The following is a 21,252-nucleotide window of genomic DNA, read 5'->3' as shown; positions in this document are numbered from 1 at the left end:
ATTTGTGTCTCTTCACATTGTTAAAATATAACAACTACTACAAAATTGACTTCCATTTGGCTGGTAAAAAGAGGTTTTTTATAAGTATATATATATATATATACACTGTAAAAACAGAGTGTGTGTATATATACACATACACTCATATATAAGTTGCATATCTGCATTACTTCTTATTCATCAACCATACTCTGGTATATATCATACCATATAACAACTTTTTTACATCATCATTAAAGAACTCCACCATCATCACATTTATGAGATTCTCATTTCAAAATATCAGGTAGCTAACCAGACCTTTGTCTAGGTGAAGAGATGATAAATATGTACCAAATCTAAACTGTAGAGGAGAATAACCATTATGTGACCAATACAGTGAGGTTGTGCACTGTCATAATGTTTCCTTGGTGGGTAACCATACTATTTATTTTAATAGTTCTCCAAAGTTTCTGCATTTTCCACAATAGATTTTTTCAGTTACTGGACTCAGATGCTGTGAATTTTATCCGAAAAACTCCCTTTTTGTCCCAAAACATTACAGCTACTATTTTTAAATTGATAATGTTCGCTTGAATTTTTTTCTTTATTAAACAAGACCATAACCACTGTTTGGACTGTTTAGTTACTCTCTAACTAATGTAATTGACCTGTGTCATGTCTCCAGTCATACCTCTGCCAAGACATTTATTCTTTTTTGATTACAGCTCTAATTAAATGTCAAGGTGTTTTACAACACATGTCAGCCAATTATTTTGGGCCCACATTATACAGAACTTAATAAAATGCAGCCTGTATGTTGCAATTCTATAAATAATCTTTTCAAAATTTGTGGAAATTCCTTTGAATATTTAGATATAAAAAGATATTTATCATAGCAGTTTGTTCAACTTTTTAAATAAGTTTATCAATCAGAATTGAATGCTATCCTTTCCCACTCTTTGACATAAGAGTTATGGATGCTCCTCTCTGAATTTCTAATACTGTTCTAACAGAACATTGTCACTCATAATGTCATTATTATTATTATGAGATAATCGTTAATGGATGTTGGAGATAATGTGCCCTTCTAGTTACAACTGATGGACCAACTCTGAACAGAACCAGTAATGATGGCAAACAGGCGCATAACAAGATTAAAGATTGCTCATGAATACTGCAGATAAACTGTACAACTATATCAATTAGTTTAATTCAACAACCAATTCAAAGTCAATTTTGGGACTACCCCTCATAATAAAAACATTTAAAATAAAATATCACTTTGCTTAATTAATATAAAAAACCAGATTTCATAAAAAATAAAATGAAAAATAAAAGATACATTTATTATAAAACAAAAATTCACATACAAAAATAATATAACAACTAATTACAATTAAAATAATAGTAATAATAATAAGCTGGATTTTTCATAGTACCATATATATTATTAATATCATAATTATTACACACAGCAATCATAAAGACACTATCTTTTGCTATTAGTTTTAAGCAGCTTTACCACAATGAAACCTAGTGCTGCAACCAGTGTTATACCTATACCTGCTTTCCATATTAATGAATCAGACAAAAGACTCAGGTCCTTTAAGTGACTGAAAAACAAACAGAGGGAAACACATACAATATAAAAATCAATACGTATATTCTATACAAATAATATGCTTAGTATAAGAAAATGCAATGTTGTGCGTGTGTGTGTATGTATACATATATCTTTTTTATTTTCAAGAAACAACTTTACCCTCAAACCCAGTAACAGAAAAATCAAAAAAAAATTAATACCAACAGTCTGCTTTTGCAGGATCCCACATCATCAGTCGGTACACAAATTCTTCTATAATTACATCAACATGGTGGGGATCATATGATGATACAGGATCCTGCGAAAGTCAATTATTGGAATTAGTATTTTTTTTGTGTTTTTCTGTTACTATGTGGTGGCTAATTAATCATGGTGGTTGATCAATATTCCTAATGTTAGATGACTTTTAGGATCACATAACTCTAGCAACACTTGCTTGCTTTTTAAAAATGATATATTGTTACGTATATTTTGAAAGGTTAAGATTATGTTACTTTACTTATTTAAAATTTGTGTTATGAGTGAAAATAAATAAGAGATTTGATACTTTTTGAAATGTTATTATAAAAACAGGAATACTTTGACAAGCTACTAAAGAAATTTGTGATATTTATGAATATGATGCAGTGTCAGTATATATGACAAACACCTGGTTGAAGTGTTTTCAATCTGGAAATTTTTATGTCAATCATACACCTTACTCTACTCATCCAATGACTGAAAAAGTCAATGAAATCATTGAAAAAATTGAGCAAGACCACCACAATATCAGTAACAAACTAAACATCAATCACAAAACAGTTTGAACCATTTGAAGAAGGTGGATTTAATTTTTTTTCAAACTGGTTATCATATGATTTAACAATGAAAATTTTAATGGATCAAATTTTCCATCTGTGAACTGTTGTTAAAAGAGAACTGGGCAAACCCAGACTGACACCAAGAAAAGTGATGTTCTTTGTGTGTGTGTGTGGGGGTGGGGGATTGAAAAGGAATTATTCACAGCGAGTTGCTGCTACCCAATCAAACAATTAATTTAATCCTCTACTGCCAACAACTTGAAAAATTACACCAAGCAATTGAGATAGTGACTAGAATTTATCAATGGATCAGTAGAAATGGTGTACCCACACATCTTTGGTAACCCATTGAAAATTAAGAGTATTTGGCCAGGATGTTTTGATGGATCCACCGTATAGTTCTAACTTTGCCCAAACAGGTAACCTCTGTTTTGATCTCTACAGAATTCTCCTGATGGTATAAAGATGATTTCAAAAGACATCTAAAAAAGTCACTTAACATAGTTTTTTATCCAAAAAACATAAATTCTACAGCAATGAGATTATAATTTTAGTCAATAATGACATAGATGATCCATAAAAACAGCACATATTTAGTTCAACAAACTTCATAAACTTTTTCCCCAACATATGACAACATCCCAACCCTGTAGGGGAAGACACCTGCCTAGTGACACACCACCTCCCCTCCCCCTTTATAGCCCTGATGGACTTTAACAGGAGAACATATGACAGTGAATAATTCGTATAGTAATTCAGTTTTTGTAATCTCTACACAACTCAATTTTCCTACTATTTCAGTTGCATATACTGAACAAGCCAAGTGAATGGTAAAACACATTTTATTTTTAATGATGGTTACTAAATATTTAATAAAAATGAGAAGTAAAGGGGCAAAACCCCAAAAACATCATCATTTATTTTACCAGAAAAAAAAATATTCTAATGATGTTTTTATTATTTATGATTTTCACAATCATAAATATAAATATTTTATCTACTTTCAAATATTATATTACAGAACATCACATCAAAGTTATGAGTACAATAATAACCCTTAAACCCCCAATTAATGTTAATTTGGAGATATTTTAAATTAATATGGCAAAAGTATATATATAGTAGTCTTAGTTTTACATTGTGTATAGAGCATCACAGAAACTTTCAGAATTAAAAATTCCTGTTCCATTTTTGTTCCAAAACACCAATGACCTTTTATATTGATGATTAAACAATTTTTTGTTTAATTTAATTTTTTTCATTGTGTACTTTACGTGAAAGGTTAAGTTTTGTTCTAAACGAAGATTATATTCAATAAGCTCGAGCTCATCCTTGATGAGATGTATATACTTACTGATTCCAGTTCCTATTTAGTGTTCACTTAGACATAACCTTCAGATTGATTGTTCTTACCAATGTAAATGATTATTTCAAACAGTATTTCAGCTAAGAAATAAAATAAATAAACCTGTTCTCTCTGAATTACAAGCCATTACAATCTTTGACTATCTATAGCCATTTGACTATCTTTGATAGTCTAATAGCAAATGCAATCAAGAGTTCCCCAGTGAAAAATGGGCTCAGTTCCAAAGCTCTAGCATTCTATAAAAAAGTGTACTTGTACTGTTGAATGAGAACTAGTAAGGACTAGTGAATTGGAATAATAGAGATTCTGAGTGCCATTTTTTTGACAGGTAATTTTTCCTTAATATTAAAACTTTGAAAGGGAATGGATGTATTTATTTTACCAACAAATCCAACTTGAATAAAAAATTAATAAACTAGAATTTAGAACAGTAAATGAAAATAGAATGTTTTTAACATTTTAAGGAGAAGGAAAAAATTCTTCTGTTACATAGAGAAAAGGTGAGTTGTTGGAGATAGTTCCAGGTTATGTTAACATAGCAAAGTAATAGTAAAAAAGCAACAGGAAAGATAAAGAATAAACAAGTAATCAAAGCTGAACACTAAACTTTGCACAGGATCACAAGAACAGTAACCATAAAGGTGAAACACATAACACTTATAGGGTATCATAGCAATGAGCAAAATATAAAGGTGCTAGAAAACATCAATAAAAAATAATAACTCATAGTAATGAAATGGTGCATAATAAGGACCAGTTTAGTGTATGACTTAAACCAGAACATAAAATTATTCAGAACAGCAATTAACAAACACAAAATATTTCTCAAGTGGTACTATTTAACTAAAATAGCAAAATATTAACTCAAATGAAATAGTATGAAAAAGGAACACTGAGTTTATATGATATAAAATGCAGACATAATAAAAAATGAATGGTGTAAATTAGTTAGTTCCAAATGTATGCGACAGAAGAATTTTATTTTGAAATTAAAAATAACACTGTGACTGTTAATAATATAAAACAAATATATAATACAGACATTAATGGAAAGATGTAAATTAAGAAAGAAAGCACAACATATCACTTATAACAAATGTGACAAAATTGATACAGTAGAATCTTAAATAAACACTACAAACCTTGTATGGCGATAAAACAGCATCCATGCTGCATGGAATCGGCTGCATATAAAAATATTAAAATTTAATTAATTAAACAACGTATAAAAGATACAAAAACATAAGTTTTAGGATTAAAAAACGTCATTCAAACATTCATGTAATTAAAAAAAAATTTCATTTATATCAGTGCTTTTACTATTAACTCCTGCATACTCTACAGCTCAACTAAAGCAATAACCATGAACTTTCAGCATAAGTATTTTATCCCAGCATCACTGAATTTCTAACAAAAAGAATTAGAAATTTTATATTGTCTTTTTTCCTAGAAAACATTTTTCAACTCTGGAACAAATTATGTAAGAATCATGAATTACGTTTATGTCATGTACATATATTTAATTGGTTCCACATCATTAAAAAATTACAAAGGAAATCTCTATATGAAGACATGACTAGGAATGAATGAAGATAACTTGATTCTGTTGTAAATATATACAATTCACCATTCTTAATAGAAAATTGTCCAAGAAGATCGCTTTTTCATTTTTCCTCCATTTCTTGTCAGATAATCAAACACAGTTCATGAGAAAAATCCTTCAACTAAAACACTTTTCTTACACTTCTGCATTAAATCCATTTCTAACAAATTGAACTTTATGAGAAAAAGGCAAATGATATGATTTTCACTGGGCATGGTAATCTATTTTCCAAATTAACTTTCTAATATTGCCTATAAACTTTCATTCTATTACAGAGAAATGAGATAATTAAAATATACCACAAGAGATAAGAATGATATGTATAGTAAATGCAAGACAAAATTTTACTACACTACCTACATTACAGAAATGTTGTATTGTTTTTCTAAAGTAGTTTTACAGGGTATCATACCTAACAAAAATTATCAAATGCAAAGTCAGTTAATGTATGAACAAAATATATATATATATATATATATATATCAGTAAATTTGATTAATCTGGTGATTATGCATAATTACCGAAGTTTCATTAATCACCTCTAATGTAGAATTTAATAAATATATATATATATATATAACAATTTATTAAATATACCAGTCACTTTATATATTCTCTATATTAAGTTATTTTAACAAACAAGTTAGTTACAATAACTATTTAAAATTTTTTACAATAATTTTAAAATAACTCGACTCTAAGAACTTAATTTATTATTGAAACAATCAAAACCTTGCTGTTAATTAGTTGAGGTTAGTGAACAAAGCAAGCATAGGTTATGTTTGGTTAGATTATGTTGATTTCATGTACTAACACACTGTACTTATATTAACATAAATAACCTAATCAAACATTACCTTATGCACGCTTTGCTCACTAACTTCATCTAATTAACATTAAATATACAGATTATATATGATATTCTCCAAAATTGAAGGCGATTAATCAAATTCACTGATTATTATGCATAATCACTGGATTAATCAAATTTAGCCTAACAAAATATATATATATAAATAAGTAAAAGCTGATTCAAATAACAGAACCTGCATATGACCTTCAGAAACTAGCTCGTAAGAAAAAAAGTACTAAAAATTGTATCTACTTTCTGAATAGACCTAAATTAAAGATTTTAAGTTTATTTCACCTTTAGAAATAGTGTTTCTAATTAACAGTGCCCAACACCCAGCCAAGAGGTGGGTTACTTCCCTTCCCTTAATTAAAACATTTGCTCCTATCCTATGTCAACAGTTTTCAAGCAATGTGGATCCTTCCTACTTAGAACACCTGAAAATCGTAGTCTCAAGTATTTTTTCCTTTCACTTTGGATGTTAGGGCAAATTATGAATGCTTTTAATGTTACAGTGTTATATTATTATTATTATAATGCAGTTTAAAGGTAATTAGCCTAAAATCTTTTCTACAATTTTTTTTTATTTTAGTGAAGAAAACCAAAATTTCTAAATTAGATGAACACTTTTCTTTATTACATTAAATTTTTGTTAACTTTGTATTTACTGACCATCTAGTGAATAGTGTACTTTCTGCCAAAGTGATTTATCTTCCCAATAAAATCTGTCTCAGTGATAGTGGCATGTGAAAAAGTAATTTGGCATCATGATGCAAGATTCAAGAATTGCTAGTAAACATTTGTCTCTTTAAATTCATTTTTCACACAGCCTTTTCAGCACTTCCACAAATTAAGCTTCATTCACTATATGCACAATCAGTACAAACTCATAGTGAAAAATTCCTTTAATATTCAAAATATTCAGCAGCATTTTTTCAAATTTTAATTTGGACTGTTTCCTTGCTCTACTATGTCTCTGCTCATTGATGGTGACCCTAACCTCTCACTATGAGTAACGTCTTATCTTTAACAGATAACCGTTTTACCCATTTGCAAACTGATATTTTCTTCAAAGCACTATCCATTTAAATTTGAACTAACAACTTCAGAATTTCACTTCGATTTTTACAAAGTTTGATAAGGCATTTTACATTTGGTCTTTTTACAGGTATTACTAAAGCACACACAGATAATAACAATCTTCTTTTGGAAAAGAAACAATAGTTCCAACAATAAAACAACTGTGAGTTGTCAATCTGATGACTTCAGTATTTCAATGTAGTTAGTTTACATACAATGCTGTGTGAGACACTCACGGCAAATTCATAGCCTTTATTGTCAGTGTTTAATGAATATTTTTCAAAATACTTGTTAATTATTTATAAGTAAGTGATATTATCTATAAATGAGTTCCTCAAAATTTACATTTCAATAAGACTGCAACAAAACTTTTTAGAAATACCCCTCCCCACTCAAACTACAAAAAAAGTAATCTTGATTTCTCTATAATAACAGTTCATTACATATGTATTCACCTAATACAATTATATAAAAATAGAGCATCACTTACCAACAATTTGAGTATTAATTATCCAAGTGCTTTCAGATTATTCCTCCATCATCAGAAATTTATTATGAATTTTATGGTTGTGCATATAAATTTTTATAAATAGGAAATAAAACAAAAATAAAAATAAAAATTATTGTGTTCATAACAGCTGATTGTCAAATGTTAAAAAAAGTCATGCATTCAAAGTAAACGTATTTTCAGTAAGATGTTTACAACTGTTATGAAGTACAAATTGAATCAGTTAGCTGTCCTAGTAATTATTAATTATTGTATAATTTGCTTGAATAGAACTTCATTATCAAATGTGATTTGTTCATTTATTAATTTATTAATATTCAGATATAGATGAAATTTCTCTAATATATTATTTTTATGAAAATTATTAGTATATTCCAATATTTTAATAAATTCATTTGGGTTGTAGTTATGTCCAGTCTCTATAATGTGTCCAGCAAAGTTAGATTGTTCTTTATTATTTTTGTTTATGCAACTGATGTGTTCTTTAATTCTAATAGAGAATGAATGATTCGTCATACCTATATATTTTAAATCACAATTTTCACATTTAAGGCTATATAATCCTTGTTTTCCTAGATCATATTTTATTGTTTTAGAAGGGTCCTCTCATTATTTATGTATTTTATTATTGATTGTATACGCTGTTTTAAATATTTTATTAAATTTATTATAATTTATATTATATTCTATTTTAGCATTAAGAAAATTAAACCTATAATACAAGGGCCGTTCGGAAAGTAACCTCAGTTTGATTATAAATAAAAAAACCTGTGCAGATAAAAATATTTTATTATATACAACTTAAAACTACAGCTTTTAACTATTTTTAAACATAGTCACCATTTAAATTTAAGCATTTGTCATAGCGTTTCTTTAATTTAAAAATACCTTCATAAATTTCAGCCAACTGGATTCCTATTCAACCTTTCGGGGCATTTTAAAATTCGTCTTCATCATCAAAGTGCTGCAATGCAAGCCATTTCTTCATGTGAGTAGAGATGAAAATCACTTGGCACCAAGTCCAGGCTGTAAGGAGGATGATCAAAGATGTCCCATTAGAATTGATTCAGAAGTTTCTGAGTTCTTCAAGCACTATGAGGACGAACGTTGTTATGCAACAACACCGAATCACAGCATACTATGTCATTTGTTCTGGATGACTTGCCTAAGTTTTTTCAAAGTTTTGCAGTAGACTTGCGCCAAATGCCTTGCACTGCAGCACTTTGATGAGAAAGACGAACTTTGAAATTTCATGAAAGGTTGGCTAGGTACACAGGCAGCTGAATTGTATGAAGAAGTATTTGTAAATTAGTGAAACACTATGACAAATGATTGAATTTAGATGTGCGATTATATTTAAAAATAGTTAAAAGCTGTTGTTTTAAGTTGTATATAATAAATTATTTTTATCTTTTGAAAAAAATTAAAAGCAATCACCTATTTCTACATAATCAGTAAACTGGCATCAAAATATGACTAAATTTTTAAATTACAAATTAATTACTTTATGAAGTTTTTTCCAGTTTTGGAATAAACAGTGAAAATTAAAACACTTATTAAAATTTAACAATCTGATAATAAATCTATATATTTACCTGAAATAAATCAGATTCTAAAATATCAAAATTTTATGATTCCATTTTTATCAAATTTTAAACTTCACATGCTAATTAAGATATTCATAGTAAACCAAAATAAGTATATTTAAAGAAAGTAAATAATTACAATAACAGGACTTAAAGATATTTTTTAATTAATAATAATATATCTCATCTACATCATGAGTAACATCTTGAAGGATAACATCAGAAAGAGCAATCAAATATAAGAAGCCTGCAAAAATCTCTATCATCTATCTACATGCTGAAAACCAGAAAAACTAAAAAAAAAAACACAAAAGGTAAAATAAAAATAAAAGGTAATAAATAATAATACTTACGGAAATACAGACATTGTAGCAAGCTTAATAAATAATTCTTCTTGTTTGGTCGGATTTAATAAAAATAAATGAGGAGGTGCAAGACATTTTTTATCACAAAATTCAATGGGTTGCATTTTATAATTTTGTTGCATTTCGATCCCAATACATCTTTCAGTCTTATTACCGACAACCAACACAGGAATTTTGTTCTCAGCATAGTACTTCTGTAACAACAAAAGAAAAGAAATATGTATGCATATATTTTAAACATTAAATAAAATATTTTACAACTCTATCAGTTGAAAAAAAAATTATTCACCTTTTGTAAGTAATTTCACATTACTAAAGACAATCAAATATATTCAAGTCATCAAATACATATAAAAATCCTATTTGTTTTAAATCAATCCTCACTTATACTTAGAAAAAAGAGAAATATACAATTATATATATATATATATATTTAGATGAATTCTTTTCTCTTTAAATATATATTATTGATTTTTTTAATAAAGTTTTAACTGGGATCATAGTTGAGGGCAATATAAGGATTGAACTTTTAATTTTTGTGTGTGTGTGTGTGTATGAGGGTTATTTTTTTTTCAAGGTTTGATCGGTTGCAAAATAAAAACCCGTGCAAAAATCAGATGTACCTTTGCGCATATGTGTTGAGCAGCGTCTCTAGTATGGCCTTCAATCACGCCGTGTTACTTCATTTAGTTCTCAATAAGCAGCTAGCATGTAAACATGTCTACAACAATAGCATCTCCCGCCAAGTGTGAAGTGCATGCGGTAATTCGAATTCTTCAGGCTGAGGGGTGTAATGCAGCTGAAATTCATCAACGAATAAGTAATGTGTACGGTGAAACTTCAATGAGTGACAGCAAAGTGCGACAATGGTGCAGGAACTTTAAAGCAGGACGTGCAGATGTTCATGATGCAGGCAGTCAGGGAAGGAAGCGAGTGTCAACCGATGATTTCATTGAACGAGTGGATGAGGCAATTCGAGAAAATTGTCAGTTCACAATTTCTGTATTGAGTGAGAGACTTCAGCACTGCAAACGGTGTGCGAGATGGGTTCCCAAGATGCTGTCCAAGCATCACAAAACAATGAGAATGGACACCTCCCTAATGCTTCTCCAGCGCTACCACAATGAAGAAGATTTTTTTGAACAAAATTGTCACAGGGGACGAGACATGGGTCCATTTTGAAACTGAAGAAACAAAAGAATAATTCAAACAGTGGAGGCATTCTCATTTTCCCAGTAAACCAAAGATGTTCAAGCGAACCTTCTCCAACAGAAAGTGTTCTGGGCTACTGTGTTCTGGGACCGGAATGGAGTTCTCTTGGTGGAATTCATGGAACGTGGCACGACTATCACTGCAGCCTCAAACTGCGTGACTCTTCAACGTTTACGAAGGGCAATTCAGAATAAGCGGAGAGGAATGTTGTCATCAGGCATTGTCTTTCTCCATGACAATGCTTGACCGCACACTGCAGCTGTAACAAAGAAGCTCCTGCAGCGTTTTCGTTGGGAAGTGTTTGATCACCCACCATACAGCCCGGACTTGGCTCCATCCGATTTTCACCTCTTTGCTCACATTAAATGCTGGCTAGGAGGACAGCATTTTGGCACAGACATCGAGCTGCAGACCAGCATAGAAACATGACTGAAAACACAGGTGGCTCCGTTCTATGACGAGGGTATTGGAAAGTTGGTACCATGCTATGACAAATGTCTAAATCGGAGCGGCAACTATGTAGAGAAATAGCATAACTATGTAAGTACTTGTTACAAATAAAATATTTTTTTATTTTCACTCTGGTTTTAATTTCGTGACCGATCGGACCTTGAAAAAAAAATAACCCTCGTGTATATATATAAATATATCTTTTCAACACCCATATCCACCTGTACTAATATATATTATATATATAATCCAACTTGATTATACTTATCTTATTTTTTCATATCTTACAATAGCGCTTTCATGGCAACCCACATCATCAGTTGTAATTTACTTTTTACGTGTTAATAACATACTACATATACATTCAATGCAATTAAATATATATAAAACATTTTTTTAATAATATATTAATTCTTTTTAAATTAAAATTGAAATTCAAGAATTAATTTTTTTTTTTAAATCAAATTAAAAGCTTCTTTTAAAAATATATAAATTATTGAAAGTAAAAATTATAAAAATTGAAAACTACATATATAAAAATGACATCAGATTTGACAAAAGTTTAAAATAAATAAATAGGATAAAATGTATCAAGTATCTTGGCTAGGCAGTGTTATAATACTGTGTGGATGTGAATTAAATTGGATTTAAGCATTATCATTAATTTTATCTGAAAAAGTGCTGCCATCTACTGTATTCTTTGTAAATGTGTAATCTTCATATTCTGTTACCAAGTTGATCAAGTTGAATTTCCTTTTATATTTATATATACAACATTTTTCTTAAATGTATAAACTTTTATTATTATTATTATTTATATTCTATTTCTTGATTTACAAATTGGTTTGATTATCAAAAACAGAATATTTGATGTTAATGAGGTGGTCAGCAACATTAGATAAACCTAATTTTCCATTTTTATAGTGTCTAACATGTTCAAGAAATCTGGTTTTAAAGGATCTACTAATTTTTCCTATATAAATGTGGTCACATTCATTACATTTTATTTTATAAATTCCACACAAATTGTAAAAATTATATGAATCAGTACGACTAATGTTTTTTTAAATATTTTATTATAGTGTTATTTGTCTTGTATGCAGGTTTAAATTTACTTTTATACATAAACCTTAGTTATATTTTCAACAATGTAATCAGTACACAAGTATTTTAAATATACACTGTCAATTTTATTTTGTGTCATTAATTGGTATTAGAGACGTAGTATATAGTTAATCTTTGAAATTTGTTTTTTATATATATCAAGACAATGAATCACTATAACCATTATGTATAACAATTTGTTTTATAATATCTATTTCTTTAATTTATTTTTATTTTTATAATTGTGTATAATTAATCGCTCTATTAATCATGTTTATATACATATTAATTTTGTGTGACCAAGGATGTTTTGAATACCTATGTATTGTGATTTTTACCTCCTCTATGAATCATGAGACCTTGCCATTGGTGAGGGGGCTTGAGTGCTCAGGGACACAGAGTAGCTGGACCGAAGGTGCAACCATATCGGAGAGGTATCTGTTGAGAGCCAGACTAAGGAATGATTCCTGAAAGAGGGCAGCAGCTCTTTCAGTAGTTGTTAGGGGTGTGAGTCAGGATGACTTAAACGGCCATATCAACATCACTCAGTCCTCTGAGTACTGCGCAGCTAAAAGCAATGGAAAACTACAGCTGCTTTTTTTCCAAGAAAATGTGGTTCTGCATTTTCATATAGCAATGATGCCTTTCTTGGTAAAATATTCCGGAGGTAAACTAGTCCCCCGTTCGGATCTCCGGGTGGGGACTACTAAGGAAGGGGTCAAGAAAGGGGTTAGAAAATTAAAAAATAGCATTCTACGAGTCGGAGCGTGGAATGTTAGAAGTTTAAAAAAGGTTGGGAGGCTAGAAAATTTAAAAAGGGAAATGGATAGGATAAATGTAGATGTAGTAGGAATTAGTGAGGTTCGGTGGGAAGAGGAAGGCGACTTTTGGTCAGGTCATTTTAGATTAATTAACTGAGCTTCAAATAATGGGCAGGCAGGAGTAGATTTCATAATGAACAAGAAGATCGGGAAGAGAGTAGAGTATTTCAAAACGCATAGCGATAGAATCATTGTAATAAGGATAAAATCAAAACCTAAACCGACAACGATTGTCAACGTCTATATGCCTACAAGCGCCCATGATGATGATGAGGTAGAGTGTGTATACAAAGAGATTGATGAAGCAATTAAAAACGAATAAGGAGATGAAAATTTAATAATAGTTGGAGATTGGAATGCAAGCATTGGAAAAGGCAAGGAAGGAAATATAGTGGGCGAATACAGGCTGGGCAAAAGGAATGAAAGAGGGGACCGACTTATAGAGTTTTGCACGAAGTATAATTTAGTAATTGCCAACACCCAATTTAAAAATCATAATAGAAGAATATACACTTGGAAAAAGCCAGGCGATACTACAAGGTATCAGATAGATTATATCATAGTTGAGCAAAGATTTAGAAATCAACTCAAAATGTTGACTGCAAAACTTACCCTGGAGCAGACATTGATAGTGACCACAAATATGTGATAATGAAATGTAGATTGGGGTTTAAAAACCTGAAGAAAAGGTGTCAGATGAATCGGTGGAATTTAGAGAAGCTTGAGGAAGAGGAGGTAAAGAAGATTTTTGAGGTCTGAGTAAAAAAGATAAGGTAGAAAATGTAGAAGAAGAATGGGAGAATGTTAAAAAGGAAATTCTTAAATCAGCAGAAGCAAACTTAGGCGGAATAAAGAGAACTAGTAGAAAACCTTAGGTTTCAGACGATATATTGCAGCTGATGGATGAACGTAGAAAATATAAGAATGCTAGTGATGAAGAAAGTAAAAGGAACTATCGGCAATTAAGAAATGCTATAAACAGGAAGTGCAAACTGGCGAAAGAAGAGTGGATTAAAGAAAAGTGTTCAGTAGTGGAAAGAGAAATGAACATTGGTAAAATAGACAGAGCATACAGGAAAGTTAAGGAAAATTTTGGGGTACATAAATTAAAATCTAATAATGTGTTAAACAAAGATGGTACACCAATATATAATACGAAAGGTAAAGTCGATAAGTCGATAGATGGGTGGAATATATTGAAGAGTTATACGGAGGAAATGAATTAGAAAATGGTGTTATAGAGGAAGAAGAGGAAGTTGAGGAGGATGAAATGGGAGAAACAATACTGAGATCTGAATTTAAGAGAGCATTAAAAGATTTAAATGGCAGAAAGGCTCCTGGAATAGACGGAATACCTGTAGAATTACTGCACAGGCAGGTGAGGAAGCAATTGATAGATTATACAAACTGGTGTGTAATATTTATGAAAAAGGGGAATTTCCGTCAGACTTCAAAAAAAGTGTTATAGTCATGATACTAAAGAAAGCAGGGGCAGATAAATGTGAAGAATACAGAACAATTAGTTTAACTAGTCATGCATCAAAAATCTTAACTAGAATTCTATACAGAAGAATTGAGAGGAGAGTGGAAGAAGTGTTAGGAGAAGACCAATTTGGTTTCAGGAAAAGTATAGGGACAAAGGAAGCAATTTTAAGCCTCAGATTTATAGTAGAAGGAAGATTAAAGAAAAACAAACCAACATACTTGGCGTTTATAGACCTAGAAAAGGCATTCGATAACGTAGACTGGAATAAAATGTTCAGCATTTTAAAAAATTAGGGTTCAAATATAGAGATAGAAGAATAATTGCTAACATGTACAGGAACCAAACAGCAACAGTAATAATTGAAGAACATAAGAAAGAAGCCTTATAAGAAAGAAAGGGAGTCTGACAAGGATGTTCCTTATCTCCGTTACTTTTTAATCTTTACATGGATCTAGCAGTTAATGATGTTAAAGAACAATTTAGATTCAGAGCAACAGTACAAGGTGAAAAGATAAAGATACTACGATTTGCTGATGATATAGTAATTCTAGCCGAGAATAAAAAGGATTTAGAAGAAACAATGAACGGCATAGATGAAGTCCTACACAAGAACTATCGCATGAAAATAAACAAGAACAAAACAAAAGTAATGAAATGTAGTAGAAATAACAAAGATGGACCACTGAATGTGAAAATAGGAGGAGAAAAGATTATGGAGGTAGAAGAATTTTGTTATTTGGGAAGTAGAATTACTAAAGATGGACGAAGCAGAAGCGATATAAAATGCCGAATAGCACAAGCGAAACGAGCCTTCAGTAAGAAATATAATTTGTTTACATCAAAAATTAATTTAAATGTCAGGAAAAGATTTTTGAGAGTATATGTTTGGAGTGTCGCTTTATATGGAAGTGAAACTGGGACAATAGGAGTATCTGAGAAGAAAAGATTAGAAGCTTCTGAAATGTGGTGCTATACGAAAATGTTAAAAATCAGATGGGTGGATAAAGTGACAAATGAAGAGGTATTGCAGCAAATAGATGAAGAAAGAAGCATTTGGAAAAATATAGTTAAAAGAAGAAACAGACTTATAGGCCACATAGGAAAAAATTGTGTAGGCAGGCCACGTTTGGAATATGTAAAACAAATTGTTAGGGATGCAGGATGAAGAGGGTATACTGAAATGAAACGACTAGCACTAGATAGGGAATCTTGGAGAGCTGCATCAAACCAGTCAAATCATTGAAGACAAAAAAAAAGTGATTTTTATTGGTTGTGTGTTTCCTATTAAGTTTATTCAAAATTATTAGATTTTCATTGTATATAACAGGTTTATAAACAACAAAAATTTCATCGACATACAGAGTCTATAATAGGATATCATGAGTATGAATAATTCCATAATTTAATTTTCAAAATCCTGTAAATATATTTAATTTTCAAAATCCTGTAAATATATTTAATTTTCAAAATCCTGTAAATAAATTTCAGACATGATGGGTGACTAAGGAAAACCCATTGGTATAATACACACCTTTAATTGGTACAAGTTTTGCTACGAGCTTTCTTCTTTAGCAGTTCCACCATTCCTTCTTTTTCATACTTTGTCTATCCATACTTTCATCCATCCAACCTTTTTCATGAACATGTACAATCATTCCTGTTGGTATTTTTTCTTTAGGCAGTGTATTCCGCTTAAAAATTATCATTGGCGGCAGCTTCGTACCACCAGCACAACATGCAAGAACTACAGTGTAGTATGTTTTTCATGTCCACTGGTTTTGATTGTAATGCTTTTCTCATCTTTCCGAGCTACAGTTCTATTTGAGGGTACACCAAAAGTTAGGGGCGTTTCATCCATATTAGTCATCTGTCCTATTTCAAAATTGTAATTTTTTGTTGCTGAATTCATATATTTATGAAAGGAAATAATTTTGTCTTCGTATTCTTTTGGCATTTTTTGACTGATTTTTGTTTTTGTTCGCTTACAAAGTCCATTACGTTTCATGAAACAGTAACACCATGACGCACCACCTTTAAAATTTTCTATGTTATTATTACAACAGACTTTGATTGCATGTATACAAATCATTTTTGTTGAAATAGTAATGCCATTTTGTAGATTTTCTTGCACCCATTTTAAAACTTCGGTCTTGAGTTCTGGCTATTTGACAATTTTACCACGTTCTGCATGCTTTTCTTTATGCAAATTGATCAACATCTCCTTTTGACCACGTCAAGTTCTAATCATTATTCTGTAGGCGGAGGCCCAAAAAATGTCTTTCAGCTTCCCTATTTTCGTGTTCTTCCGCATATTTTACAACCTGCAATTTGTAACTTGAAGTGTAAGAATGTCACCTACTTTTCTCTATCACTGAAAACTATCAAAATAATATAAACTATTGCAACACGTCAACTCAATACTGGTAAACGTCTGCAACTGCTCGGATAAGAGATTAAGCAACTTAAATTGGACTCTCTGTTCTGAGCCAATGATGTGCTATAAGTCACGTGAAGGTGATATCAACTCGGTCACGTCATTCATCCTCCATAAAGATCTTGGAACATAAAATGGAGTGTGTATAACTTTGAAAAGAGGAAACAATCTTTACCTTCATTGTATGACACACCCCATTTTTAAGGTAAAAAAGTGCATTTTACACACTTAAAAATACAGCAGTAGTTGATTCTGAAATAAATATTAATAAAGTAAATCCTAATGACAAAGAGCAATTACACAATATCATTAGTAGTAAAATTCATGAAATTAAATGTTATAATTTAACTCGCAAACCAATTTTTAATAATAATAAAAAAGTCATTTACCATTTGAGAAATAAATTAAATAAAAATAATTGTTATTTTAAAATCAGATAAAACCAATACACCTGTCATCAAGAATATAAAAAAATATAACATAATTTTTATATTATAATATAAAATACTCGTATTTATAACAAATAGGACCATCAACAATTAATTAATTAATTACAAACCTTATATAATGAAACAATATAACTGAAAGAATTTGCATTTGAACAGTCATATAAAAGGCACACGACATCACAATTAATGTCTGTATTTAATAAAGCGCTGTTAATATCTTCCACATCCATATCTTTAAGCATCAAATATTTTTCTTGTCCGTAAACAGATACAGTGTTAATAGTGTAAGGTGATACTGGATTAAATACATATGATCGAACAGACTGTAAAAATAAAAACAAATTATTTAGAAATATCTACAAAAAATATTTTTTTTAGAAAACATCTGAATGAAAGTTTAAATAATAGAATTATTGCTTATTTTTAAGTTTTTCACAACAATTATATGTTAACACTTTTTCTTACATAAATTATTAACAAGCTAGTTTAGGATCATGTAAAAATTTCATTTCCAGATTTCCATTTTAATGTTATCTGAAAACAAAAAAAAATCTTATAAAATTATTGTCTATTTTTCTTTATATGCCTTACAAGTAACTCTAGGACCAAATTCTTCATATTTCATGCATGCTATTAAAAGTTACATTCCTTGGTATCTGTATAACTATTTTATAACCACTAAAAAAACATCAATCCAAAGAGAAAACATAAATGTTTTTAAACATTTATAACCGTTTGAAACAATGCTGACTGAACTTTTAAATATTACAATAACAGTCTTAAAAATATAAAACAGATGTGACAGGAAATATATGATAAGGAAAATACATAAACTGGGCAGGATCTCAGTTAAGTGAGGTACATATTAGAAACATGATGGCAATGGAAGAATTGGATAGTAACAGGATCAGCAAGCAAGCATGCCTGTGGCTAAAAAAATTTCACTTTGCTAATTGAAGCTTTTGAATGAGTTATTAATGTGATCGCACAAAATAAGACAACTTAACTATGATTTTTAAAAAAATGAGTTAAAGACCCACTTTTTACATTACAGTTACAGAAAATAATTTTAAAGGCAGTAAAAATTTTAAAACTCTATACATCAATTTTTTTTTAAACAAATGTACAGCTGTATAATCAAATTAAATTCAAGCATAAAATCCTGAGAAATCATGTAATTTATAACCAAGGAGACCTATTTAAGTCAATAAAACACTAACAAAATTTTAAACTAAAATTATATATATATAACTACCATTCTAAGCCCAGAACCTCAAACAATATTAGTGACATCTCCAGCATTTAACTATTTTCCCCCTTTCAAGTTTTTATATTTATAAGTGAATGGTATATTTTTTTATATTAATATTATTACTATATGAATAACTTAACTTTTTGTTTACTTTTCAATAATGTTTTTAACTTGAATCAAGGTGGTCTAAGGATTGAAAGACATTTTAATTGGTGAGTTATGTTTTATTATAGATTTTAATATACAAAGTAGGCCATATTTATATTTTGAATACTGCAAGCAATAACATTTAGCTTACAGGAAGTGTAAGGATGGGAGTTAAATTACATGTTTCTTTCATCGTGGCAGGGAATCATCGTAATGTGGACCACCGTTGAAATTTTATACATCGTGGAGGTGTTCTTCAGCAGCGGAAGCTCCAGTATCACAGCACAACAGCGTTTCAAACAACATTTTAAGAAACGCATAGCACCATCCTAAAAGATCATACTGGGTGCTGGTCACAACTTTTGTGGGACTGCAAACACGAACAAAAACTTTGGTTCCTTGGACCAAAGTCCAAAGAAGTCAACCTAGAAATTGTGTTGTCAAGTGCATATTCCGTGTACCAGTGTGCGATGAATCCTTAAAAAGGACTTACAGCTGTATCCACACAAGGTGTACCTTGTGTGTAATTTATGCGTTACCTGTAGGTAACGCATAAGTTGTTCTACCAAGATAAGGTTCAATGAACCACATTCTGTGATTGGCTAATCAGTAAAGGTGTTGACTTCGTGCAACACCTTATCATGTCCAATGAAACTCATTTTCACCTCAGCGGTTATGTCAACAAATAAAACTATCGATTCTGGGCTAGACAAAATGTGCAACCGTTGCATGAAATGCCATTGCACAGTGCCAAGGTTACTGTGTGATGTGCAGTGAGTCATGCCTATGTGATAAGTCCCATTTTTTGAGAATGAACATAATGACACCATCACAGTCACTGCTAAGCAGTACAACACAATGTTACAAACATTTTTCATTTCTGAAATGAGACGGTTTGGCCTAAGGGATATGTGGATGCAGCAGGATGGTACCACCAGTTTTACTGCAGTAGTGTGAATGACATACAGTGTCATTTAAATATTGATTAAAAACTAAATAAATGCAATTAGGAAAGTCTCTCATAAACACAGCTTATCTATATCCAAAATGATTGCTTCCCCAATTGCTGAACACTAGTAGTAGTAGTGGTGGTAGGAGTAGTACTTACTAGTACTTAACATAATTTTGGTGCGAAATTGAATACAATTTACCCTTTAATCTAAAAAAGTTCTGGTTACAATTTTTTCAATTTAGAAATTTAAGAAATATTTTATCTTAACTCGTAAAATTTCAAAAAGAAATCATCATTTACAAAAATGTTAAACTGCTTTAACTTCTGTACAATTACTTTTCACTTTCTTCATGAGATTTTATTTCAATAACCATTTAGTAAAAATTATTCTTCTTAAATTAATTGTTACTATAATTTAATCTAATTAGTTATATTAGTGATTTCCAGTTTTGTTATACCTAACCAAAACTTCTGATTACCTGTGCAGGTTATAATTTTTCTCTTACGAGATTAATCTCTAGTCATTAATAACTATATATTTTTTCTTTATCACTTGTACTATTCAAGATTTTCTTACAAGATTCAATATTTAGAGTCCAACTAATAACAATTTGAAGAGACATTTTCTGTTGGGATGTACATAAGAAACATAATACTTAATAGGGTCCTATAGATTTAATTACATAGCTAAAAGTTCTAAAACCACAAAAAAATAAATACAAATAATTAATTATAATTTAAACAAGAGCAACCAACAGGCAATACCTCAACAGGATGTCCTAATAACGCTTGACAAATAGAAGTTTTGCCAACACCTTTTGCTCCAAAAACATGACACTCATATACATTACGTGTAGACTGTTTCTTTAATAAGTCCAGACTTTTCTCTCTTGTAACTGAAAAATTATAATTACAATTTAAAATTAATAATAAATTATAATTTAAAAATTCAGAAATATTATTGTTAGAAAGAATTATGTTCTCTGGCGACTATAAATGTATTCACAATACAGAATAACTGAACAAAAATAAGTGCACTTTCATTAAAATAAATTTTATATATCTGAAATTATTTAATGCATGTAAGTAGATTTTCAACAAAAGAAAACTAAAATATTAGAGAAGAAAAATGACAAGGCAGAATCATATTTTTCAGTTATTAAATTAGTTTCCCTTGCAGGAAGATTAACTTGAAAGTAGAG

At 30.1% G+C, this 21,252-nt stretch overlaps 1 protein-coding gene across 2 annotated transcripts in view; it reads right to left on the bottom strand.

Moving 5' to 3' along the window:
* Nucleotides 1-1,307: 1,307 nt before the first annotated feature.
* The window catches only part of LOC142324250 (mitochondrial Rho GTPase-like), a 68,180-nt gene continuing 48,235 nt past the window's right edge, over nt 1,308-21,252 (bottom strand). The window contains exons 10-14 of one of the 2 annotated variants that reach the window (XM_075365110.1): nt 20,816-20,946; nt 17,810-18,022; nt 9,732-9,937; nt 4,894-4,935; nt 1,308-1,595 (exon numbers count right to left, since the gene is read on the bottom strand). In XM_075365110.1, the coding sequence (XP_075221225.1) occupies nt 1,472-1,595; nt 4,894-4,935; nt 9,732-9,937; nt 17,810-18,022; nt 20,816-20,946 (716 nt within the window). In that variant the 3' untranslated portion in view covers nt 1,308-1,471. The remainder of the gene's footprint in view (nt 1,596-4,893; nt 4,936-9,731; nt 9,938-17,809; nt 18,023-20,815; nt 20,947-21,252) is intronic. The other variant, XM_075365111.1, reaches the window with a different exon arrangement.

This window comes from Lycorma delicatula, chromosome 4 (genome assembly GCF_047948215.1).
Source record: "Lycorma delicatula isolate Av1 chromosome 4, ASM4794821v1, whole genome shotgun sequence".
NCBI lineage: Eukaryota > Metazoa > Arthropoda > Insecta > Hemiptera > Fulgoridae > Lycorma > Lycorma delicatula.
This window is presented reverse-complemented; position numbering and strand designations above follow the sequence as displayed.